This window comes from Sander vitreus, chromosome 6, assembly GCF_031162955.1.
Source record: "Sander vitreus isolate 19-12246 chromosome 6, sanVit1, whole genome shotgun sequence".
In the NCBI taxonomy this organism is placed as follows: domain Eukaryota; kingdom Metazoa; phylum Chordata; class Actinopteri; order Perciformes; family Percidae; genus Sander; species Sander vitreus.
Window position 1 is genome coordinate 599624 of NC_135860.1, and position 27582 is coordinate 627205.

The 27582-nt window shown below is 45.6% G+C and overlaps 1 protein-coding gene across 1 annotated transcript; it reads left to right on the top strand.

The window, feature by feature from the left end:
- The first annotated feature begins 482 nt into the window (after positions 1 to 482).
- On the top strand, positions 483 to 26368 carry LOC144519091 (gamma-aminobutyric acid type B receptor subunit 2-like). Its single transcript, XM_078251984.1, has 19 exons — positions 483 to 722; positions 2594 to 2731; positions 3384 to 3554; positions 5128 to 5229; positions 5391 to 5456; positions 6518 to 6706; positions 7530 to 7775; positions 12813 to 12873; positions 13117 to 13197; positions 13301 to 13451; positions 14517 to 14649; positions 16392 to 16493; positions 17099 to 17212; positions 19489 to 19599; positions 20456 to 20683; positions 21754 to 21870; positions 21957 to 22041; positions 23558 to 23663; positions 24994 to 26368. Exons 1-19 carry the CDS (start codon positions 483 to 485, stop codon positions 25136 to 25138), a joined length of 2586 nt encoding a protein of 861 aa, XP_078108110.1. The 3' UTR covers positions 25139 to 26368.
- Positions 26369 to 27582: the final 1214 nt, after the last annotated feature.

Here is a 27582-nt window from a genome sequence, read left to right on the forward strand (position 1 = left end):
GTAACCCATGTGGTTCCCTACCGGCAAGATATCAGCTGGGTTTGTCGGGGTTTTCCCCCCAAAATCTTTGGCGCTTTTTCCGACACGTTCTCGTCGCTCTTTCTTTGGGTTTTTTGGTGCTTATTGAGCCGTTTCTGACTCTCTATTTGTCGTCTTTTTGACACTTATTTCGATGTTTTTACACTCTTTTGTCTATTTTGACGCCTTTCCGTCACGTTGGCGCTTTCTTCATCTCATTAGTCGTTCTTTCTGTCGTCGAGGACACCATTTTTCATCGTTTTGACACTTTTTGTCGTTTTTTTGTTGTTGCGTTTTTACGTTTTCTTTTCAAAGCTTTTGCGTTTTTTTCTACATTTTTGTTTATTTTCTAATAATCTGTACCTGTTCTTCACTGATTTGGACTGCCGGAGTCCCTAGCCTTTGCCCATACTGCCTCCGCCCCGGGCCGGGCCTGGGTGGTGGAGGGGGTGGGGGGGTTCAGGATGCATTGGCCTGGCCGGGCGGAGTCCTTCCGGCTGCTGCTGGTCTGCTGGCTGGTTGTCGGGCCGGTGCCGGTGCCGGTGCTGGCTCAGCTCCGCCACCCTGTGCCGGTGCTGTGGATGATGCCCGGGAACCAGAGCGCTGGCGTGGCCCTGGCTGTCCGGCTCGCTCTGCAGGACCTGAAGAGACAAGCGCCGCCGTTGGGGGACTATGAGATCCAGCTCCAGCTGCTGGACTCGCAGGTCGGTCTCACACTGTCACAGCTGGGGGGAAATGTACCTAGACAATAAGCATCTTAGTCATTAAGGTAAATTATTAATTATGTCTAAAACATACTTTCAGATTTGTGAAAGCTTTGAGTTTTATTGTCTTTATGAGAATGCAATAAAGGGAGATTTCACAGTTTTTTGTCATATTTAGACCACATTGGACCAGATCCAAAACCACTACACTTAGACCAAATTATCCCAGAGGCTAAACAGTTTCAGATTTGTGAAAGCTTTATTCTGGATCTGGACCTGGTCTAATGTGGTCTACATTTGAAAAAAAACGGTGAAATCTCCCTTTATTGCATGATGAAATGATCTCGCCTGGGTTGTCCCCCCTTAAGCCCCTGACACACCAACCCGACGTCCGACCGTCGGCAGAAAAGGCCGTCGGACTGATCAGTCGGCTCCCCGAGGTCCAAAAAGTGCCTCAGAACGCACCGAAGAGACGCCGACTTGAGCGTACGTTCTGCGCGTGCGCGAGACGTAATACGTCTCCACAACAGCAGGCGGCGCTAATCTGTATTGTCGCCCAACAGATGAAAAGCGGCAGCTGATTGATAGTTCACCGAAACGTGTTTCTGAAAACATTTGAAGAGTTGAATCTGTCTTCATGTCAGATCAACAAAGGTCAGTTTAACAGATTTTGAGAGGCGTTAGTCACTCATCCCGCTCGTCATTTCCGGGTTAGCGCCCCACCAATCAGATTGGTCATTGAGTCCGACTGCCCGCCTTCCGATTCAACAAGTGAAATCGGCCCAAACGAAGGCCGACGGCTCCTCAGACGGACGACGGCACGAACACACCGACCAGACTCGAGTCACCGACCTCGCCAGACTGCCAGACGGCCGATTATCGGGTTGGTGTGTCCGGGCCTTTAAAGACATCTCCTTTGACTTTGAGAAACTGGGCCATTTTATAGTCCAAACAATCGATTCATTAAAATAACAAAACTCAAATGGCAACAAATAAAAATCCCAACACAAATCCAATCGGCACCCATGGATCGGTAAAAGAACCGAATCAGGACAAAAAGCATATCGTCCCAGCGGTAGTTGTCAGTATTTCATGTGGTCATCATGTCTCGCTGTACAGTGCTGCTCATGAGTATAGGAACCCATGCTAAAGAAAGAGGAATACAAAAAAATCATCTTTTGGAAATTAATTAATTAATTGATTAATGCCTTAATTGAAAAAATTAGGAAAAATCCAATCTTTAAGGACACCAATTTTCTTTGTGAATGAATAATGTATCGTAAATAAATAAATGTTCTTCCTTAAAATACAGGGGGCATAAGTCAGTTCACCCCTATGTTAGATTCCCATAGAGGCAGGCAGACTTTTATTTTGAAAGGCCAGTTATTTCATGGATCCAGGATACTATGATCCTGATAAAGTTCCCTTGGCCCCCACATCATCACATACCCTTCACCATACCCCCACATCATCACATACCCTTCACCATACCCCCACATCATCACATAACCTTCACCATACCCCCACATCACCACATACCCTTCACCATACCCCCACATCACCACATACCCTTCACCATACCCCTCCATCATCACATACCCTTCACCATACCCCCACATCACCACATACCCTTCACCATACCCCTCCATCATCACATACCCTTCACCATACCCCCACATCATCACATACCCTTCACCATACCCCCACATCATCACATACCCTTCACCATACCTAGAGATTGGCATGGGGTACTTTCCATGAAATCATCTCTCAATGCAAACATACAGTATTTCATGTGTTCATCATGTCTCACAGTATTTCATGTGTTCATCATGTCTCACAGTATTTCATGTGTTCATCATGTCTCGCAGTGCGACCCTGCCGAGTCCCTCAGAGCGCTGTTCGACGCCATGTGGGCGGGGCCAAAGTATCTGATGCTGTTTGGAGGCGTGTGTCCGTCTGTAACGGCGCTCATTGCTCGCTCTCTGCCGGCTCTCAACCTGCTGCAGGTACACATCTCACACACTTTAGTACTTACTTACCTAGTATACTTACATACTTTTACTTAAAGGTCCCATATTGTAAAAAGTAAGATTTCCATGTATTTTGTATTCCCCGATCAGTTCACTACTTCAGTTAACTAAAAAAACAACAAAAAGCGCAGAAAAAAATGGACGAAAACATCGGGAGACGTGACAAAAAAATGTAACAGAGACATCAGGGGAAAAGCAGCAAAAGTGTCGAAAAAGAAGGCCAACATTTTGTTGTTCTTTTTCTACACTTTTCTCGACGTTTTTGTCAATTTCTTTCCAATTTTTTAGCAAGTTTTTGTCACATTTGGCTTGTTTTTCATGGGTTTTTTTGTCACTTTTTCCAATTTTTTTGTCCCTTTTTTGGCGTTTTTTTTTTTTTATAATGTTTTGGTCAATTTTTAACAAGTTTTTTGTCGCTTTTTCCAATGTTTTTTTTCTCCAATTTTGTAACCTTTGGCGATGTTTTTGATGTTTTTTTGGTCACTCTTTTCAACGTTCATAGTTCTGATATAGAGAGTTTTTGTAAACGACAACAGGTGGGTTACGTAACAAAGGATCTGAGGACTTGTTCCAGCGCTGATTGTGACAGGTAACTGTCCGCTGCTCCGTGTCCTCTCTGCTGTCTCAGGTATCTTTTGCGGCCTCGTCCCCGAGCCTGTCCAACAGGAAGTGGTACGGGAACCTGTTCAGCACGCTGCCGTCGGACCGAGCCCTGAACCAGGCCGCGGTGAAGCTGCTGCAGCGCTACAAGTGGACCAGAGTCGGTGTTGTTACGCAGGACGGACCCCGCCTCTCTGAGGTGATGCTGACACCTTATTATCAATTAATGTGTGGATCGTTTCCTGGATGAATAGATGAGTTGTTGGGTCTCTAAAATGTGGATCAGTGTTTCCCAAAAAGCCAGAGATGATGTCCTCAAATGTCTTGTTTTGTCCACAACTCAAAGATATTCAGTTTACTGTCCCAGAGGAGAGAAGACACTAGAAGATAGTCACATTTAACGAGCTGACATCAGAGAAGATTTACTGTTTAATCATAAAAATATGACTCAAACTGATCAGATTATCAAAATAGTTGGAGATTGAATTAATAGTTGCAACTAAGGGACTGTTCATTATTTATTTCAGGGGCCACCGGAGGAGTTTTGGGATCTTTAATCAAAATAGACCTGACCCTCCCCTCACCAGCAATACATTTTGGACCCTCCCCAAAAATGTATTGATGCCTTTATTGACGCATTGTTTTTTTACAGCCATGATATATGAGACTAAACCTCTGCATTCTTATCTTATGCATCCCACTCCTCTGTTATGGTGTGGGATACCATATATATATATATATATATAATATCACCGGGACCGAAAGGATATTTGAGTCGGGTATGGCTGCAGCCTGGAGACCTCCCGTCTCATGCCCTCCCGGCTTGGTGCAGTCTGCAAGCTTTGACTTTTCAAAATAAAAGCCTGCGTCTGGCCCGTTATGTTTTTGTACGGTGTTTTTGAACTAAACAGTACGGCAATCATGCTAATGAATACAATAATTTTTTCATCAGATGTCTTAGTTACAACATGATGGAGCTAGCAAAGCAGTTTTGTGTTTATATGTGCGAGCGGGATTTATTCAGTTTGATAAATCCCACGGTCTCTAAAGCTACAGCTCAAATAGTCTGGCTGACTAAACAGGGAGGGACCCATCTGCTAGCGATAGGGGCCGAGACTGAGAGAGCTACATGGATAAATATGCACCAAACCAGCCACTTGGGTTGGGTGACCCTCCCCCCTAGACTAAAAAAAATGGGATGACCCTCCCCTCAAGAAAGAATAAAAAGACATGACCCTCCCCTATTTTCCTCCGGTGGTCCATTCCGTAAATACCAAACGGTCTCTAATCGATTAATTTTATCGATGATGCTAATGATGATGAGCTCTCTATTTTCTGTTTCTGTGTGTCTGTGTGTCTGTGTGTGTGTGTGTGTGTGTGTGTGTGTGTCACATGTGTCTGTGTGTGTCTCTGTTTGTGTCTGTGTGTGTGTATGTGTGTGTGTGTATCACGTGTGATTGTGTGTGTGTGTGTGATTGTGTGTGTGTGTGTGTGTGTGTATCATGTGTTATTGTGTGTGTCTGTGTGTGTATCACGTGTGATTGTGTGTGTGTGTGTGTGTGTGTGTGTGTACCACGTGTGATTGTGAGTGTGTGTGTGTGTGTATGTATCACGTGTGTGTGTGTGTCTGTGTGTCTGTATCACGTGTGATTGTGTGTGTGTGTGTCTGTATGTGTGTGTCTCTCTGTTTGTGTCTGTGTGTGTGTATCACGTATGAGTGTGTGTATCACGTGTGAGTGTGTGTGTGTGTGTGTGTGTGTGTGTGTGTGTAGATGAAGAAGGATCTGCTGAGACAGCTGCTGAAGGCAGATGTTGACGTCGTCTCCACACAGAGTCTCTCTGGAGACGTCTGCAGCAGCCTGAGGAGGCTGAAGGTTAATCTCTGAAAGAGTGTCTTCCGCGATGTGTTCATTGCGCCAGTTGATATCGCAATGACGATTAAAATAACATATATTGTGCAGACCTAATCTCTTTGATCCAAAACCAAACTTATGTTAATGTGATAATGAAAATATTCACTTGTTTTGTTTGACAGGAAAGTGACGTTCGGATCATCCTGGTTCAGTTTGACGAGGATTCTGCCTCTGAGGTTTTCTGCTGTGTAAGTACACTAAAGTGCTAAAAGTGGTGGACACCCCCATTTGTCCCTGGTTTTCGGGGACCTTTAGTCTAGTCTGGAGCCGCAGGGGGCAGCTGGTGTATTGCCAAAAAGCAATAAGTTTGAGACTTGGACTCGAGTCTCACTTAAGTCGCACACAGAGTGACTTCAGACTTGACTCAGGGCCCTATTTTAACGATCTAAGCGCACGGCGTAAAGCGCCTGGTGCAGGTGTGTTTAGGGCGTGTCCTAATCCACTTTTGTTAGTTTAACGGCAGAAAAAAGTGTCCGTGCGCCGGGCGCATGGTTCTAAAGGGTTGTACTTAGTGTCTTCATTAATCAGAGGTGTGTTTTGGGCGTAACATGCAATCAACAAATCAGAGATCATCTCCCATTCCCTTTAAAAGCCAGGCGCGTTTGGACCTTGGAGCATTGCTGTTATGATGGAGGATTTGCACCGTAATATTTGTATTTGTAATCTTCTGCATGTGTGTGTGCTGCTGTGCGTCCCTGTGTGTGTAACAAGCATAGTGTGCACGTGCTGTGCACAAGCCTAGGAGCATTTTACTAATGCTCTGTTAAAATAACAATGAAATGCTGCGTTATTGACTTTAGACCAGGTTTTTGTTGGTCAATGGTGCCATCACTTCCCACTGCCTCAAGACAGCAATACGCCCAGAATGCACCTGAACACACCTCCCTGTAAGACCAGCACGCCCAGAATGCACCTGAACACACCTCCCTGTAAGACCAGCACGCCCAGAATGCACCTGAACACACCTCCCTGTAAGACCAGCACGCCCAGAATGCACCTGAACACACCTCCCTGTAAGACCAGCACGCCCATGGGTGCACAGATGGGTGCAGGTGCATTTGCTATTTAAACGACGTGGGCGCTGGACGGGAAACTGACAACTGTGTCTGTCTTAAACCAGCAAAGACACTTGGGTCAGGCTTTGCGCCTCGCCGGGTGCAAGATAGGGCCCAATGACTGCGGAGAAGTAGCTAATACAAAAACACTTCAAAACATCTGAACTGTCCCTTTTAATGTCTGTGTGTTTCAGGCCTACAGGCTGAACATGTTTGGAGCGCGGTACCAGTGGGTGGTTGTGGACGGAGGAGCAGCTGGATGGAGTCTGGGGCGGCAGGTTCCCGGCTGCACAGCCGACAGTCTGCAGACGGCGGCAGGCGGATCCATCCGGCTGCAGACGAGACGGCTCAGCAACACCAACACACCGGGAGTCTCCGGACGGGTCAGGAAACACTCCCTGTGTGTTATTACTAGGGATGCACCGAATCCAGATTTTTGGGGTTCGGCCGAATACCAAATCCACTAGTTAAGATTCTGCTGAATCCTCCTCCCATCCTCTCAGTCCATTAACACAGTGAACACATTAATGAAGTAAACAACGTCCACAGCCTCTAAAATAGTGAACTGTAACATTTAATGTTGAATCCACATGCTCTTTTCACATCGTAGGAAAGCACTCGCTATCGCCAGATGAGTGAAAATTTTGTGCAAATTTTGGCTAACCAGTGTATGATGAAGGCATGTTGGCGGAAATTCGAAAGCTAACGTTAGCTAACGAGCAGCAGCCGGCCGTAAGGAAACTCATTTGCAGAGAGAACGGCTGTCAGTCCGCGAGAGGCACTGTCTGGTTACATTACATTAAATGTCATTTAGCTGACGCTTTTATCCAAAGCGACTTACAATTGCTATATATGTCAGATGTTGCACTACTACTACTACAGAGCAGCAACTAGGGGTTAAGTGTCTTGCTCAGGGACACATTGGTTGATGCATCGCTGTGGGAATCAAACCCAGATCTCCCACATCAAAGGCATGTTTCATATCCACTGAATCCTAGATTCGGTGCATCCCTAGTTATTACCTTCTGATTATGTTTGGGAATTGACAGCCTGTGTGGAGTTGCGGCCTAAAGATGGAAGATTAGGTTATCTACAACAACCTTTTGTCTAGCGCCACCATCAGGCCAAAATAATAAAAGAATAGAAAGGAAAACTGCTCAGTGTTATAAAGTCGTCTCTGAGTGCTGTGCTGCTGTGTCTCTGCAGACTCTTCAGGACTATGAGGACTCGTACCTCCGCCAGCTGACCCAGGACGGGTCAAAGGTCAGCAGCTCCCTCCATAGCTTCGCCTACGACGCCATCTGGGTCGCCGCCAGAGCTCTGAGTCAAGCGCTAGAGGCGGCGAAGCACATAGAGAAGTACGGCAGCCAGAGAAACGGCAGCGTCGGGGAGGAGGAAGTTCAAAAGACGCTGCTGGACGCCGTGAAACAGACGCAGTTTCAAGGAGTCACAGTGAGCACATAGAAAATAACAAAAACCCACCAGAAACACACATGAAAACACACCTAAAACACACCTGAAATTATGCCTGAAACACGCCTGAAACACACCTGAAACAAAGCTGAAACACAGCTGAAAACACAGCGGAAACACACCTGAAACACAGCTGAAACGCACCTGGAAACGCACCGGAAACACTCCTGAAACACACCTGAAACACACCTAAAACGCACCTGAAACACACCTGGAAACACACCTGGAAACACACCTGAAACACACCTGAAACGCCGGAAACACACCTAAAACGCATCGGAAATGCACCGAAAACGCACCTGAAACACACCGGAAACGCACCTGAAACACACCTGAAACACCCCTGGAAACACACCGGAAACACACCTAAAACACACCTGAAACACCGGAAACACACCGAAAACTCACCTAAAACACACCTAAAACACATCTGAAACACACCGGAAACACATCTGAAACACAGCTAAAACGCATCTGAAACGCACCTGGAAAAAGACCTGGAAAAACACCTGAAACACAACGGAAAACACACCGGAAACACAGCTAAAACGCACCTGAAACGCACCTGGAAACACACCTGAAACGCACCTGAAACGCACCTGAAACGCACCTAAAACACACGTGGAAACACACCTGTAAACACACCTGAAACGCACCTGGAAACACACCTGAAACATACCTGGAAAAAGACCTGGAAACACACCTGAAACACATCTGAAAAAAGACCTGGAAACACACCTAAAACACACCGGAAACACACCTAAAACGCACCTGAAACACACCTGAAAAAAGACCTGGAAACACACCTAAAACACACCGGAAACACACCTAAAACACACCTGGAAAAAGACCTGGAAACACACCGGAAACGCACCTGAAACACACCGGAAACACACCTGAAATACCTGAAACACACCGGAAACACACCTAAAACACACCGGAGAAACACCTGAAATACCTGAAACACACCGGAAACACACCTGAAATACCTGAAACACACCGGAAACACACCTGAAATACCTGAAACACACCGGAAACACACCTGAAATACCTGAAACACACCGGAAACACACCTGAAACACACCTGAAATACCTGAAACACACCTGAAATACCGGAAACACACCGGAAACACACCTAAAACACCGGAAACACACCTGAAAACACACCGGAAACACATCTGAAACACAGCTAAAACGCATCTGAAACGCACCTGAAACACACCTGGAAAAAGACCTGGAAACACACCTGAAACACACTTGAAACACACTTGAAACACACCGGAAACACATCTGAAACACAGCTAAAACGCATCTGAAACGCACCTGAAACACACCTAGAAAAAGACCTGGAAACACACTTGAAACACACCCGGAAACACACCTGAAAACACACCGGAAACGCACCTGAAACACAGCGGAAACACACCTGAAAACACACCGGAAACACGTCTGAAACACAGCTAAAACGCATCTGAAACGCACCTGAAACACACCTAGAAAAAGACCTGGAAACACACTTGAAACACACCCGGAAACAAACCTAAAACACAGCGGAAACACAGCGGAAACACAGCGGAAACACACCGGAAACACAGCGGAAACACACCTGAAAACACAACAGAAACACACCGGAAACACATCTGAAACACAGCTAAAACACACCTGAAAACACACCGGAAACACAGCCGAAACACACCTAAAACACACCTGAAAACACAGCGGAAACACAGCGGAAACACAACGGAAACACACCTGAAAACACACCTGAAAACACAGCGGAAACACACCTGAATACACATCTGAAACACCTGAAAACACACCTGAAACACACTGAACACAGCTGAAACACACCTGGAAACACACCTGAAACACGAAAAACACCTGAAACACACCTGAAACACAGCTGAAACACACCTGAAACACAGCGGGAAACACACCTAAAACATGCCTGAAACACACCTGAAAGCACAGGCGGAAACATACCTGAAACACAGCGAAAACGCACCTGAAACACACCTGAAAACACACCTGAAAACACACCTGAAACACAGCTAAAACGCACCTGGAGCACACCTGAAAACACACCTGAAAACACACCTGGAAAACACACCTGAAACACCTGAAACACACCGGAAAACACACCTGAAACACACCTGAAAACACACCTGAAAAGCACGAAAACATCTAAAACACACCGGAAACACACCTGAAACGTACCTGAAACACATCTGAAACACCTGAAAACACACCGGAAACACACCTGAAACACAGCGGAACACACCTGAAACACACCTGAAACACAGCGGAAACACACCTGAAAACACACCGGAAACACACCTGAAACACACCGGAAACACCTGAAACACACCGGAAACACACCTGAAACACACCTGAAAACACAGCGGAAACACACCTAAAACACACCGGAAACACAGCGGAAACACACCTAAAACACACCGGAAACACAGCGGAAACACACCTAAAACACACTGGAAACGCACCGGAAACGCACCTGGAAACACACCTAAAACACACCTGAAACATACCTTGAAAACACACCGGAAACACATCTGAAACACAGCTAAAACGCACCTGAAACACACCTGAAACACACCTGAAAACACACCGGAAACACATCTGAAACACAGCTGAAAACACACCTGAAAACACACCTGAAACACACCTGAAAACACACCGGAAAAACACCTGAAACACCTAAAACACACCTGAAAACACACCTGAAACACATCGGAAACACACCTGAAACGCACTTGAAACACACCGGAAACACAGCTGAAAACACACCTGAACCACACCGGAAACACGGCTGAAACACAGTTGAAACACAGCGGAAACACACCTGAAACACACCGGAAACACACCTAAAACACACCGGAAACACACCTGAAACGCACTTGAAACACACTGAAAACACACCGGAAAAACATCTGAAACACAGCTAAAACACATCTGAAACGCACCTGGAAAAAGACCTGGAAACACACCGGAAACACCTGAAACACACTTGAAACACACTTGAAACACACCGGAAACACCTGAAAACACACCTGAAACACAGCGGAAACACACCTGAAACACAGCGGAAACACACCTGAAAAACACACCTGAAAACACACCTGAAAACACACCGGAAACACACCTGAAACACAGCTAAAACGCATCTGAAACGCACCTGAAAACACACCTGAAAACACATCTGAAACACACCTGAAACACCTAAAACACACCGGAAAAACACCGGAGACACACTTGAAACACACCTGAAAACACACCGGAAACACCTGAAAACACACCTGAAACACATCTGAAACACACCGGAAACACAGCTGAAAACACACCGGAAACGCACCTGAAACGTACCTGAAACACACCGGAAACACCTGAAAACACACCTGAAAACACACCTGAAACACAGCGGAAACACACCTGAAAACACACCTGAAAACACACCGGAAACACAGCTGAAACACACCTAAAACACACCTGAAAACACACCGGAAACACACCTGAAACACCTGAAAACACACCGGAAAACACACCTGAAACACCTAAAACACACCTGAAACACACCTGAAACACACATCTGAAACACACCTGAAAAACACGAAACACCTGAAAACACACCTGAAACACACCGAAACACACCTGAAAACACACCGAAAAACACACCCTGAAACACACCTGAAACACACCTGAAACACAGCACACTGAAACACACCTGAAACACACCTGAAACACACCTAGAAAACACAGCGGAAACACACCGAAAACACAGCGGAAACACACCTAAAACACAGCGGAAACACACCTAAAACACAGCGGAAAAACCCACCTGAAAACACACCGAAACGCACTAAAAAGCACTGAAACACATCTGAAACACACCTGAAACACACCTGAAACACACCTGAAACACCTGAAAACACACCGGGAAAAACACCTGAAACACCTAAAACACCTGAAAACACACCGAAAACACCTGAAACTCAGCTAAAACGCATCTGAAACGCACCTGAAACACCTAAAACACACCTAAAACACATCTGAAACACAGCTAAAACGCACCTGAAACACAAAAACACACCCGAAACACCTGAAACACACCGGAAACACACCGGAAACACCTGAAACACACCGGAAACACCTGAAACACACCCGAAACACCTGAAACACCTGAAACACAGCGGAAACCAACCTGAAAACACACCGGAAACACACCTGAAACGCACTTGAAACACACCTAAAACACACCGGAAACGCACCTGAAACACCCCTGAAACACCCCTGGAAACTCACCTAAATCACACCGGAAACACACCTGAAAACACACCGAAAACACATCTGAAACTCAGCTAAAACGCATCTGAAACGCACCTGAAAACACACCAGAAACACACCTAAAACACATCTGAAACACAGCTAAAACGCACCTGAAACACAAAAACACACCGGAAACACACCCGAAACACCTGAAACACACCCGAAACACCTGAAACACACCGGAAACGCACCTGAAACACACCGGAAACGCACCTGAAACACACCTGAAATACCTGAAACACACCAGAAACTCACCTAAATCACACCGGAAACGCACCTGAATACACATCTGAAACACCTGAAAACACACCTGAAACACATCTGAAACACAGCGGAAACACACCAGAAACACACCGGAAACACATCTGAAACTCAGCTGAAACGCATCTGAAAACACACCAGAAACACACCTGAAACACACCTAAAACACATCTGAAACACAGCTAAAACGCACCTGAAACAGAAAAACACACCGGAAACACACCCGAAACACCTAAAACACACCGGAGACACACTTGAAACACACCTGAAACACACCGGAAACACCTGAAACACACCGGAAACACCTGAAACACACCTGAAAAAGACACCTGAAACACCTGAAACACTGATGTATGTGTGTGTATTTGTATACGTAATTGTTTTGTGTATTTAAAATTAGTTTTGTCTGTTTAGGGTCCAGTTTTCTTTCGAAACGGGGAGAGGATGACGTCCATCGAGCTGATCCAGTTCCAAGGTGAATACTAACGTCTGTGTTTCATAGAGCTGCAAAGATAAATTGATTACTTGTCAATTATTAAATGAATCGCCAACTATTTTTGATAATCGGCTTGAGTAATATTTTATGAAAGAAAAGTAAATTGTCTGACATTTTAGAGACCAATCAACTAATCCATTCATCCAGGAATTCCACACATTAATCGACAATGAAAAGTGTGTCTGTCTGTCTGTGTGTGTGTGTGTGTGTGTGTCCCCTCAGGCAGCAGTGGTGTGTTGGTGGGAGACTTCAGTACCTCCACCCAGCAGCTCCGTCTGATGAACCAGCTGCTGAAGTTTAAAGGTGATTACAGACCATAATAACACTGCGTACGTTTACATGCACAATAATATTCCAGTTTTTGCCCTTTAGTATTCCGCTGGATGTTGACTGTTTGCTGCTGCAGGTCCCGGACCAGCCAGAGACCGCGCCGTGGTGCTCCCCCAGCGGCAGCGTGTCGGCCTCCTCATGCACGCCACCGTGTCCTCCGCTGCAGCTGTGACCATCGTCATCACTCTGACCGTCCTCTTTTTCACCGCCGTCTACCGGAAACACTGGTGCGGCTCCCGCAGCTCCACCTCACAGCAGGGCTATTATATAGTCAACTAAAACTCAAATAAGCAGGGAAAATATTTTTGGTAAACTGAAACTAAATAAAACTATAACCTTAAAAAAAAAACTAAACTGAGCAGATATATAGACAGACAGAGAGAGAGAGAGAGAGATAGATAGAGACAGATCGACAAAATTCAAATAAGTAACAAACTTCAAAAACAGAGACAAAAACTTTGAAAAAAGCGACAAACTTGGAGAAATAAAGACAGTAGAAGTAACTACAGCCTTGGAATTGAAAAACATTTAGCAAAAAATGTCCCGTACCCCCTGTAGTCCCCCAGAGTACCCCTAGGGGGACACGTACCCCCCGCAGTCCTCCAGAGTACCACTAGGGGGACACGTACCCCCTGCAGTCCTCCAGAGTACCCCTAGGGGGACACGTACTCCCTGCAGTCCTCCAAAGTACCCCTAGGGGGACACGTACTCCCTGCAGTCCCCCAGAGTACCACTAGAGGGGACACGTACTCCCTGCAGTCCTCCAAAGTACCCCTAGGGGTACACGTACCCCCATTTGAGAAACACTGCTATTTATCGACGAAGTTTCACTTCCGGAATTGTTCCGGTGCAGCCGGATGTCCCTCATTTCCCCCAGATGTGCGTCTCCTTCCTCTGTCTCTGTGTTGGCGTTCTAACCTCTGGTGGATTTGTGAGGACTATGGTTAACTGCTCCTCAGATCTCTGCAGGGTAAATCCAGTCCAATCTGAGGTTTCTGTTGCACGACTAAAACTACTTTTGAACGTCCACGTTCCACCAAAACAAGTTCCTTCCTGAGACTATTTAGCAGAGACACCGTGGCTCCGTCCGGAGCTTAGCCCCGCCCAAGACGATTGTGATTGGTTCAAAGAAATGCCAATAAACCAGAGCATGTTGTTCTCCCATCCAGGAATGCTGTGTGGACTAGCCAGACCCTCCTCTGCAGCGCTGTGGAGGAAGGTCTGGCTATAAGAGACAAGGTGTTAAAGTAAACTCCTGCCGTTGTTTGTGTCCCCTCTGTGTGTGTCTGCAGGCTGCTGAGGGCGAGCGGTGCATCCTGGGACGTCCTGCTACTGCTGGGCGTCCTGCTGTCCTCCTCCTCAGTCCTGATCGCCGGTCTGGACGGAGCCTCGCAGTCCGACCGCACGTTTGAAGTCCTCTGCTCAGTGAGTCCACACGGCTGTACAGACAAATGTATAGTGGAGTAAAAAGTACAATATTTACCTCTGAGATGTAGTGGAGTACAAGTACAAAGGAGCAGAACATGGAAATACTCAAGTAATAATAATATTGTCTCTCTCCATACTACTCTCTACCGCTGTCTCTCTACATACTACTCTCTACCGTTGTCTCTCTACATACTACTTTCTACCGTTGTCTCTCTACATACTACATACTACTCTCTACTGCTGTCTCGCTACATACTACTCTCTACTGCCGTTTCTTTACATACTACTCTCTACTGCTGTCTCTCTACATACTACTCTCTACCGTTGTGTCTCTACATACTACTCTCTACCGCTGTCTCTCTACATACTACTCTCTACATACTACTCTCTACTGTTGTCTCTCTTCATACTACTCTCTACTGCCGTTTCTTTCCATACTACTCTCTACTGCTGTCTCTCTACATACTACTCTCTACCGCTGTCTCTCTACATACTACTCTCTACATACTACTCTCTACTGTTGTCTCTCTTCTGTTGTCTCTCTACATACTACTCTCTACCGCTGTCTCTCTACATACTACTCTCTACATAGTACTCTCTACTGTTCTCTCTACATACTACTCTCTACTGTTGTCTCTCTACATACTACTCTCTACTGTTGTCTCTCTACATACTACTCTCTACTGCTGTTTCTTTACATACTACTCTCTACTGCTGTCTCTCTACATACTACTCTCTACCGTTGTCTCTGTACATACTACTCTCTACTGTTGTCTCTCTACATACTACTCTCTACAGTTGTCTCTCTACATACTACTCTCTACTGTTGTCTCTCTACATACTACTCTCTACTGTTGTCTCTCTACATACTACTCTCTACCGTTGTCTCTTTACATACTACTCTCTACTGTCGTCTCTCTACATACTACTCTCTACTGTTGTCTCTCTACATGCTACTCTCTACTGTTGTCTCTCTACATGCTACTCTCTACCGTTGTTTCTGCACATACTACTCTCTACTGTTGTCTCTCTACATACTACTCTCTACTGTTGTCTCTCTACATACTACTCTCTACCACTGTCTCTCTACATACTACTCTCTACATACTACTCTCTACTGCTGTCTCTCTACATACTACTCTCTACTGTTGTCTCTCTACATACTACTCTCTACCGCTGTCTCTCTACTTACTACTCTCTACATACTACTCTCTACTGCTGTCTCTCTACATACTACTCTCTACTGTTGTCTCTCTACATACTACTCTCTACCGCTGTCTCTCTACTTACTACTCTCTACATACTACTCTCTACTGTTGTCTCTCTACATGCTACTCTCTACTGCTGTCTCTCTACATACTACTCTCTACTGTTGTCTCTCTACATACTACTCTCTACCGTTGTCTCTCTACATACTACTCTCTACCGCTGTCTCTCTACATACTACTCTCTACTGTTGTCTCTCTACATGCTACTCTCTACTGTTGTCTCTCTACATACTACTCTCTACTGTTGTCTCTCTACATACTACTCTCTAAAGTTTCCCCTGCTGCAGCTACTTCCAACCGCCCGCCTTGCTAAAATGACAAAGAAAAGAGACTGAAGCTTTGTGCGTGTGGGTCGGAGCCCCGAGGAGATGCTACTTTCACATCTTTCAAAGCGTTTCAACAATCACCAACCCTCCCTCTAAGTATTTCAGTTTGAACTCCAGTTCACGTTGGATTTGTTTGTTCCTGCAGGTTCGTCTGTGGACTCTCTCTGTGGGACACACTGTGGGCTTCGCTGTGCTCTTCACCAAAACATGGAGGCTTTATTCACTCTGCAGACTCAAACAGACTCAGGTAAATAAACATGGAGGTGTTAAGGTGCTGACACACCAACCCGATAATCGGCCGTCGGGACAGTCTGGCGAGGTCGGTGACTCAAGTCTTTTTGGTATGTTCCGTCCCGTCTTCAGTTGGAGGAGCTTCAATTTGGGCCAATTTTACACGTTGAATCAGCCAGTGGGCAGTTACCGGAAATGACGAGCGGGATGAGCCTGACTAATGCCTCTCAAAATCTGACGAAAATCTTTTAATCTTCTTTGTTGATCTGAAATGAAGATTCAGCAACTGCACAGCCTGTTTCTCTCTTCAAATGTTTTCAGAAACACGTTTCGGTGAACTATCTTATTAAAATACGAGATCGTATTCCGAACGAGCATTTTTTTGGGTGACAACAGATTAGCGCCGCCTGCTGTTATGGAGACGTATTACGTCTTGCGCCGGTGCAGAACGTATGCTCAAGTAGGCGTCGCTACTGTGTGTTCTGAGGCACTTTTTGGACCTTGGGGAGCTGACTGATCAGTCCGACTGCCTTTTCTGCCAACGGTCGGCCGTCAGGTAAGTGTGTCAGGGGCTTAACAGTGAAATGTAACTGTGACTGACGGACAGCGCTGTGTCTCCAGAAGCAGAGAGCCAGCTGTGTGGTGCTCTGGATCTTCCTGTTGGATGTGTTTGTTTTGACCACCTGGCAGATCCTGGACCCTCTCAGACGGGTGGTGCTGCAGCATGGCTTACAGGTAACGATCACAGGATGATGTCTGTGTTGATGGTACGGCTGTCTAATAAGAACGGGATCCAGCGTTGGAGGTGGAGTCCTGTTTATTGGCGCATTAAGCCAAAAAACTACATAGGGCTGAACAATATATGTTTTTTTTTTAATCGTCATATCAGCGATATCAACTGCCGCAATAAACACATCGCGAAAGGCTGCGAGATATGGCGAAAAACACTGAGATTTTTTGTTAGTTGAGAGAAAATATCAGCAGAAGACTGAACTTTAAAATGTAGCAGTCATTCTTTATTTAGTGCTGCCTTTTATTAGAAATCTAGACGCACCCTGGCGGCAGCAAATGTAATTTGCAGCCAGGCTCAGTCTAGCAACTCTCCGTTGGCTTGCGAGCTGGAAAAAACCAAACTCTGGTCAGGCCAATCACATCGTGCATCGCTTTTTTTCCTCGTATCGTGCAGCCCTACTTCCTCGTATAAAATGACCCGGATGATCAGCGCTGCTTCCTCACTGTGAGGCCCACAGAGCAGACGTACTAGTGACCTTCGCTACTTCCTGTTTAGCGCCCCGCTAACTTGACTGGGGATTACATCATTTAATCGTGCTGCTCTTCTAGATTTTCCAAATGTTATCTCCCCGAATGGATCAAATTCTGACAGTGAAACAAGTCATTTCGCGCAGGTTGTGACGCACAATATAATGAACCCGCTGATTTACAGACGTCTCTTTCTCCATGTACAGTACTGTAAGTCTGCGGGGGAAAAGTATTTTTGGGGCCACAATGTCAAATTGGCTTCAATGCCCGGCGCACTTCCTGGGGGCTGAATTAAAATCAGAAGTTACATCACTTCGGTTACGCACGTGACGCTGAACGAGACGTAGCTAATGTAAAAAAGAAAACCCTCACCGTTTTGCTTTTCACCCAGGAGACCGGGGGTTCCTGACCTGTATTTTGGGGCATGTTCTGTGAGAGCAGTGTGGAGGAAATCCTAGCTCGCTGTTTTTTTCTGTATTATAGTATAATGCTGCGTTCAAGACACAATTTTTAGCGCGTAAGTTACGACTTCAAGTCACGACTCACGTCTTGGTAGCGTTCCAGGAAAAGTCACCACAAACCCTTCTAGCTAGAGTTAGCGTTAGTTGGCGTTAGCGTTAGTTGGCGTTAGCGTGAGTTGGCGTTAGCATTAGTTGGCGTTAGCATTAGCTGGCGGCTACCTACCGTTGATGTTAGCTAGCGCTAGCTGATACTAGAGATTTCTAGTCGGCGACATATTTTGGGCTTCATTTAATAAACATAACCTGCAGTAGTACACAATCGTATGTGTATTGTTTTGATTACAATGTGCGGAATTACTTTCGTTGCCTATTTATGTCTATTTATTTCTATTTCTCACCGTTAATCACCGGCGTCTGTACAGCATCAACAGGGGTCGCCATTGTTGTTTATGTGTGTGTGACGTCAAAAACTGTAACTGGGAGTACAACCATCTGGTACCAGTTCACGGGGAGTAAGTTACGGGTTTGACTGCCGTTCCAGGGCACTTTCACGGGGTACAAGGTTGTGAAAACACGAGTTACGGGCTGCCTGGAGCGCAGCATAAGAGCGGCAAATGTTCGAGGCAGGTTGGAGGGCGGGGGGGGGTGGATGGGTCAAACAAACACAGGACCTTCACCCAGGAGACCGGGGTTCATGTCGCGTTAGAAAAGAAAAGGAAACAGAGAGTTTTTAACTTGAGGGAACAAACGGAGCTACGTCTCGTTCTGCGTCACGTGGTAACCTTCAGGAAGTGAAGTCACGTCTGATTTGAACCCAAACCTCCATCTTTCTATCAACCTAACTCAGTAGTTTTGGTGTCTAAACCCTAACCAGACTGGGACCGTTTCACAACGTTAACCACGTGTTTAAAACCGCGACCGGTACCTTCTCTAGTTTAGATATGAGGACGGAGGGTCAGAATAGAGAGGGGAAAATAAACAACAGATATCCTCGGATGGTTCGGAGGATTTCTTGACAACAACACACACGTGAGCCCCGTCTCTGCGTAATATAGACTTTCTATGACGTGTAGACAGCCAATCACAGACCTTATTAGATCTTGGTAGAAGCATGCTGCGTGCTCATTGGCTCACTGACGCTGATGAGATTTACTTCTAAGGTATTGAATACGAGGCATTTTTCGATACTCGATACTGAGAAGGCAATTTGGTCAGGACCTAAATATTCTAGCTAGCCAGCCCTATAGTTTCTCGGCTGGTTTTAATAACAACATCCTGTCTTTGTCTCAGAGTGAGTCAGCTGATCAGGACGTCGTCCTCCGGCCGTACTCTGAGCTCTGCAGCTGCACCAACATGGAGCTGTGGCTCACTGCCGTCTACGGATACAGAGCTGCTCTACTGGTCAGAACACACACACACACACACACACACACACACCGCACGCACGCACACACACCGCACACACACACACACACACTCATACTCATACCTGCACACACACACACACACACACACACACACACACACCGCACGCACGCACACGCACACACACACACACACTCATACCCGCACACACACACACACACACACACACACACACACTCATATCCGCACACACACACACACACACACACTCATACCCACACACACAGCACGCACGCACACTCATACCCACACACACGCACGCTTGCACGCACACACTCATACCCACACAACACACACACACACACACACACACACACACCCAAACACACACAACACAATCACACACAGACAGACACACTCACACTCACAAACACACACAAAACACACACAACACACACAGACAGAAACACACACGTGTGCGCACACATTCTGACAAACAAACACAAAACACACATAAGACACAGACACACACACACAAAACACACGCAACGCACAAACAGCATACACACAACACATAAAAAAATACGATAAAGCGTCAAAAATGTAAACAAATGTCAAACGCGTCGAGCACTAACTCATTTCTCCCGAACGGGCCACTGAGTTTTATATTTACTCGCCCAAAATGGCGTTTAACTTGCCCCGGGCAACCCTTATTGTTGAACCCTGGTTATTAATATTTTCCACTTTCCATGAGTTCAATATTTTACCCACCTTCAGTCCTGATCATAACTACCAAATCTACACTTGTCTTCAGACTTTTAACCCTTTAAACCACAGCTTCTTTTTGTGCGTTATGTAAAAACAACACAAAAATGGAATCACTTCTCTTCAGGGTCTGGGGTGTTTCGTGGCGTGGAGCGTCCGGACTGTGCCGGCGGCTCATCCTGCCGTCAGCGGTAAACACCTGGCGCTGAGTGTGTTCGCTGTGACGGCGTTCAGTGTGTCGGGAGCAGCGGCGTCGCTGCTGACGTCCCACAATCCTCCTCTTCAGTTCTGTCTGACCAGCGTCCTCATCCTCTGCTGTGACGTCTTCACCCTGGGCATCCTGTTCGGACCTAAGGTCAGTCTGCTCGCCCTTTCCTAATTATTTTAGGCTTTCAGTGTTTTCTCTGGGTTTGTCGAAAGACCTAGAGGGCATTCACACCAGAAAAAGCGATCCGGCGATTGTCTCAGGGTGGTGGGAGGGGGGAGGATCAATAAAACAGCCCGTTTGTGTAACGTCATGTTGTGTTCTTCCCCCTAAAAAGCACAAATGGACTTTGGGTCCTATCTTGCACCCGGTGCGGCGCAAAGCCCGACGCAAGTGTCTTTGCTAGTTTAAGACCGACCCAGTTGTCAGTTTCCTATCCAGCGCCCACGTCGTTTAAACAACAAATGTACCTGCGCCCATCTGTGGCCCATGGGCGTGCTGGTCTTACAGGGAGGTGTGTTCAGGTGCATTCTGGGCGTGCTGGTCTTACAGGGAGGTGTGTTCAGGTGCATTCTGGGCGTGCTGGTCTTACAGGGAGGTGTGTTCAGGTGCATTCTGGGCGTATTGCTATCTTGAGGCAGTGGGAAGTGATGGCACCATTGACCAACAAAAACCTGGTCTAAAGTCAATAACGCAGCATTTCATTGTTATTTTAACAGAGCATTAGTAAAATACTCCTAGGCTTGTGCACAGCACGTGCACACTATGCTTGTTACACACACAGGGACACACAGCAGCACACACACACACACACACACACACACACACACACATGCAGAAGATTACAAATACAAACATTACGGTGCAAATCCTCCATCATAACAGCAATGCTCCAAGGTCCAAACGCGCCTGGCTTTTAAAGGGAATGGGAGATGATCTCTGATTGGTTGATTGCATGTTACGCCCAAAACACACCTCTGATTAATGAAGACACTAAGTACAACCCTTTAGAATCATGCGCCCGGAAAACTAGCAAAAGTGGATTTGGACACGCCCTAAACGCACCTGCGCCAGGTGCTTCACGCCGTGACCTCAGATCGTTAAAATAGGACCCTAGTCTCTTATTGGATACTTCGGACCGTAATATTAGAGACTCTCTAAAGTCTACCTTCTCTGGGAGAATTCTCAAACATGTTAGCTGTGCTTTTATTTGGTTGCAGCTCTTGTATGTGTGTGCGAACGGCAGCGAGCTGCCGGATGACGTTGCAGACGGAGAAGAGGAAGCGAGGGAGCGGCTGAGCCGGTTAAACCAGCAGCTGAAGAGTCGAACTGCTCAGGTGAGGACGCAGAACGCATCACTTCGTTTTGGTCTGTCTGTCTGAGTGAATTCATACCGCAGTGCTGTTTGTTGTGTTCTCCACAGCTGGATGTAGAAATAGAAACCATCACCATGCAGCTCTGTGACGCGTCTGATCCAGCTGTTCACGCGACGAGAGGAAGTAACAATGGTAAAACCAAAACATCAAGTCATACTGTTCAGTTTTAAACCAGCGAGGGTTTGCGAGTAGCTGCAAGTTTCCACTCGTCTCGTCCAGAATCTTTGGTCTGAACTACAGCTGTAATCGGACAAGTACATTTTGATTGACAGCTTTTTAAAAGCCCAAAGCCGTTTACAGCCCGACATTATTCAAATGTACGCATGCACACATGCGTACATTTGAACTTTTGCCTTTCGTCAAGAATGAGTCATTTATACGTAACGTATTTTCCGGACTATAAGTCTCACTTTTTTTCATACTTTGTCTGGTCCTGCGACTTATAGTCAGGTGCGACTTATATATCAAAATATATATAATGTAACATGTTTTATATGTTATTTCATGCTGAAAACATTACCGTCTACAGCCGCGAGAGGCGCTCTAGGCTCGTGACGACTATATGCTGCTCCTAAAGACAACTGAGAAAGACTGATGCGACTTATACTCCGGAGCGACTTATAGTCTGGAAAATACGGTACATGTTTTAACATCATGTATTCATGACTAACGGAAGCTATCGGCCACTTGGAAGTTGGAACAAAGAAATAAAATAAGTCCTCTAGAGGCCAGCCTCCATTTCACCTCCTCAGCATTCGTTTTTGTCACCTGACCGCTCATTGACCACGCAACCTGGAGCCCAAGCCGAGCCCGAGCCCAAACCGAGCCCAAGCCGAGCCCGAGCCCAAGCCCGAGCCCAAGCCGAGCCCGTGTACAATGATAGAAATTAAGACCCGACCGAACCTGTCGGGTTCAGGCAAAGATCAGCTCTAGTCTGAACTGGGCTTTAGAGGGGAGGAACAAACATCGTTGAACTCAAACGGCAGCGCTGGATACAGGAAGAACAACAGATTTTGCAGCGAGGAACTGCAGCTTTCTCAGTCAACAGAGCATTCAGGAGAGGAATTTAAATTCAATCAACGATATTTACCATAAAAACTGATATCCACATAAAAGCTGGCACATTTTCCCTTCTAATAATGTGCAAATATCTACCGAGCTGTAAACAGAGAATAACCTTTCCCTTCTCTTTATGATGGAAACGTATGCTGTGTTCCAGGCAACCCGTAACTCGCGTTTTCACAACCTTCTACCAAATCAAACCTGTAACTTACTCCCCGTGAACTGGTACCAGATCGCTGTACTCCCAGTTACAGTTTTTGACGTAAACAACAATGGCGACCCCTGTTGATGCTGTACAGACGCCGGTGATTAACGGTGAGAAATAGAAATAAATAGACATAAATAGGCAACGTAAAGTAATTCCGCACATTGTAATCAAAACAATACACATAGCCCAAAATATGTCGCAGACTAGAAATCTCTAGTATCAGCTAGCGCTAGCTAACGTCAGTGTTAGGTAGCCGCTAGCTAACGTCAGTGTTAGGTAGCCGCTAGCTAACGTCAGTGTTAGGTAGCCTAACCCTGGAACGCTACTCAGTCGTCAGTCGTGACTTGAAGGATCCTAACCAACCTTTCTCCCTCCCAGCAGGTGGAGTCAGATCTGTGACGTGGACTCATGCAGCTCAGGTCTGTTCTGACAGAAACTCAGAGACCAAACCTTCAAGACCAGACAGCATCAACTCTCCTGAACGGTGAGAAACGTATTTACTCCATTAGCCAGCGGCTTCCTTCTCTGCATTTCTGTCCTTCTCTTCCTATTTCCTTGCATACTTTCCTTTCTTCCATCTTCTTTCCTTCCTTCCCTTTTCCATCCTTCCTATTTATTCTTCCTTTACTTTCCTTCCATTCTTCCTGCCTTTGCTTTCCATCCTTGCCTCCTTTCTTTCGTCCTTCTTTCCGTCCCTCCTCTTCTTCTTTCCTTCCCTATGTACTTCCTTTCTTCTGTTCTTCCCTCCTTACATACTTAATTAAAAACGTACGCAAGTCTCGAGCTGCAAAGATGAAGCGATTAGTTGTCAACTATTAATCTCCAACTATTTTGATAATCTGATCAGTTTGAGTCATATTTTTATGATTAAACAGTAAATCTTCTCTGATGTCAGCTTGTTAAATGTGAATATTGTTCTAGTTTCTTCTCTCCTCTGGGACAGGAAACTGAATATCTTTGAGTTGTGGACAAAATGAGACATTTGAGGACGTCATCTTGGGCTTTTTGGGAAACACTGATCCACATTTTTCACCATTTTCTGACATTTTAGAGACCAAACAACTAATCTATTCATCCAGAAAATAAGTGCTAGAAGTGAATGAGGCGAGGGAGCGGCATTTTATTTATATATATATATACTGTATATATATATTGCTCATTTAACTGTCAATCTCAATCGCACACATACACAATCACTTTCACACGCACACATACACACACACACTCTCAGTCACACACACACACTCTCAGTCACACACACACACAAACCACGACCTCTTTCCTAATCTTAAAGGTGCTGTAGGTAGGATTGTGAAGATCCAGGACTTAGCCAATGAATTTGAACATCAACAACTTCTCAGTCCCTCCCCCCTTTCTGCTAAAGCCCAAAACGGTCTCCTAAGCCCCTCCCCCCACAAGGGAGAATGAATGCGTGTGCATGAGCAGTGATTAACACGCAGTTAGACACCCCCCCCCTAGCCCTGATTGGTGCATCTGAACAGGGAGCGGGGGATTTTTGCAAATCCCACTCCAGGCTGTAGGTGGAGCCAGAGGAGCTGGATTATTTTAATGACCTGCTTCATGTAGTTCTACTGGAACATTAGGGTCAGTTTCAGCAGATATGACAGAAAGGGAGTTTAATAAGTCTTACCTTCTGCACCTTTAACTAGTCGTTTTGGTGCCTAACTGTTGTTGCCGTAGCTGTATCCCATCTAGCCTCAACTCTGAACTGGAACTTTTTAACAAACTGTATAAACTCGGTAGTGTTTGTATATATTTCATTTGTAGTGTTTGTATTTTGATATGTCTCTCAGCGTTCGGCGCCGTGTGTCCGTGCAGCTGCCGATCCTCCATCATTCCTACCTGCCGGCCGTCGGCGGCATCAGCGCCAGCAGCTCCAGTCTGTTCAGCAGCCGGGACGCCTTCGCTCACAGCGATGACAACTTCCTGTTAACCTGACCCACGTCGCTGCTGAACCAATCAGACGGCAACGGTGACCTTCACGTGGGACTGTTCTGAGCCAGAGGATTCTGGTCCTGGTCCCACAAATATTATTAGATATGAAAAGAAGACCGACTTTATAGGGTCTCTTTGCGGGGTTTTTTCAACCTGGACCCCTCATTTCCCATGTGTTTGTGTCTAAGTGACTGATGGGAACAACAATCTTTGAAACTGGTCCAGTATTGAGTGAGAACGCTGTAACCGAACCAGGCTGTAATATAACCCTAACGGACAGATGTTCAGCATCAGTCAGCGTCCTCTAAAAGGTCTGTTGTTGCCGCTGACAGACTCAGATTATTATTATATATATAAGTGTCTGACAACGTTATGAAAGGATCCTACAGAGATAGACCTTTTAGTTAAAGAATAAAAAAATAAAAAAAGAAGAAAAAACATTTTTTTTAGCAGAGCAACTTATCACTTTCCTTGAGAAGCATGACATTTTTGACAGATTTCAGTCAGGTTGGGCGCCTAGTTAGCTCAGCTGGTAGAGCAGGCGCCCATATATAGAGGTTTACTCTCGACGCAGCGGCCGCCGGTTCGACACCCTTTGCTGCATGTCTTTCCCCCCTCTCTCTGCCTTTTCATGTCTTCAGCTGTCCTCTATAAATAAAGGCTTAAAAATGCCCAAAAATAATCTTTTAAAAAAAAAGAAATAAAATAAATAATGGGAAATGGGATTACTTAAAGTCTGTATTGACATTATGATGCCAGCTGACTCTGGGGAACACACAGTTCATCTGCCTTTGACTCCATTGAGCATACTATTATGATCAACAGACTTATTTTCCGTAATGTTGTCAGACACTCAGAATAATAATCTGAGTCTGTCAGCGGCAACAAACAGAACTTTTAGTGACTGACGCTGAACATCAGTCCGTTAACGTCACATTACAGCCCGGTTCATCTTGCTTAATACTGGACCAAGTTAAATCATTAATTCATTTTGTTTGCCATTAAAATGTTCTGTATCCTAAAATGATTTCTGTTGAATCACGAGAGCAACCAGTACTGAACAACGAACGGAGATACAACTGTTAATTTTACGAATAATTACGAAATCCCGTGTAAACATGAGCTTTGAGCTGCTTCAGGCTGCAGTTCAACTCTGTCAACAAACAAAGAGACAAAGACTTCAACCAGTTTCACTTCTTTGAAATAAGAATCATTAAACAAACCCTTACAGTTTCTGTTGTGACGCGCAAATTAAGAAAACCCTCATGCATACAGGATTTACATAGTTTTGATTAAGGATGCACCGAATCCAGGATTCGGCTTCGGATATGGCCAAATATTGCACTTTTTGACGGGGTTCTGTTTCTGCCGAACCTTAGAATATTTTCCCACCGAACCCTACGCTTGCACTCTTCGCGCTACGCTGGTCGCCGTAATGACGGCGCCGTTGATTACAGGAAGGTGTTTACGTAGGTGGAGCTTCAATGCAGCAGGCTGAGAGGAAGTGGAAATGGAACTGGTGAGCAGAAAAAGGGTTGTTTGGCAGTACTTTCAGTCAAAAGAAGGCCATTCAAGTCCAGCTACATGTTCAATCTGCAATGCTGATTAGTCTGGTGGTGGCGAGGACTCTAACAAATGAAAAATACACTGCTGTGGACGTTGTTTACTTCATGAATGTGTTTACTGTGTTAATGGACTGAGGATGAGACGAGGATTCGGTATTCTGTTTCAGATTCGGCAGAACCAGTGGATTCGGTATTTGGCAGAATCCCAAAAATCTAGTTTTTATATTAATTCTGATAAATAATCTAAGATGAAGACATATGCTCTTTATTGTCATTTCACCAGGTACAAAGAAATGTTGTTTGGCTTCTCTTGATGATAAAACTAATGAATAAACTAAATTGAAATACAGTCAGTACCAGCGGCAGTATAGTAGCAGCAAAACAGCAGCATAATCAAACATTTTGACATTGTTGTCGAAGTATTGTATTATTTTTTGCACATTATCTTTGCACGCCTTTGTTTTGCTGACCTGCTGTAACGGTACAACGTCCCGCTGGGATTAATAAAGTACTGTATCCATCTATCTTGACACGGGAATCAATTGTCGCTCCCATCCCATCCCGAGCCCACGAAAATACTCCCGTCATATCCCGATCACGTGACTGCCCCCCCAAAAGAAATCCTGTCCTGCCGAGAGAAAGAGTCCCGAATTCCGTCCCGCTCCCGTTTCGTTCCCTATGCCAGGCCTAGGCGATTTCATTACGTAATGCCTAGGTTAGCTACCTATCTATTAGCCTAGGCTACTTAGTATGTGGAAGGCAGCAATTGTTCTAACCTACCCATAATTGATAAATGTGATTAAGATCTTCTCACGCTCAACACTGTCTTGCTCTGATAGGCTACTCTGCGTATAGCAGTAGCCAATCAACAAACATACTGTG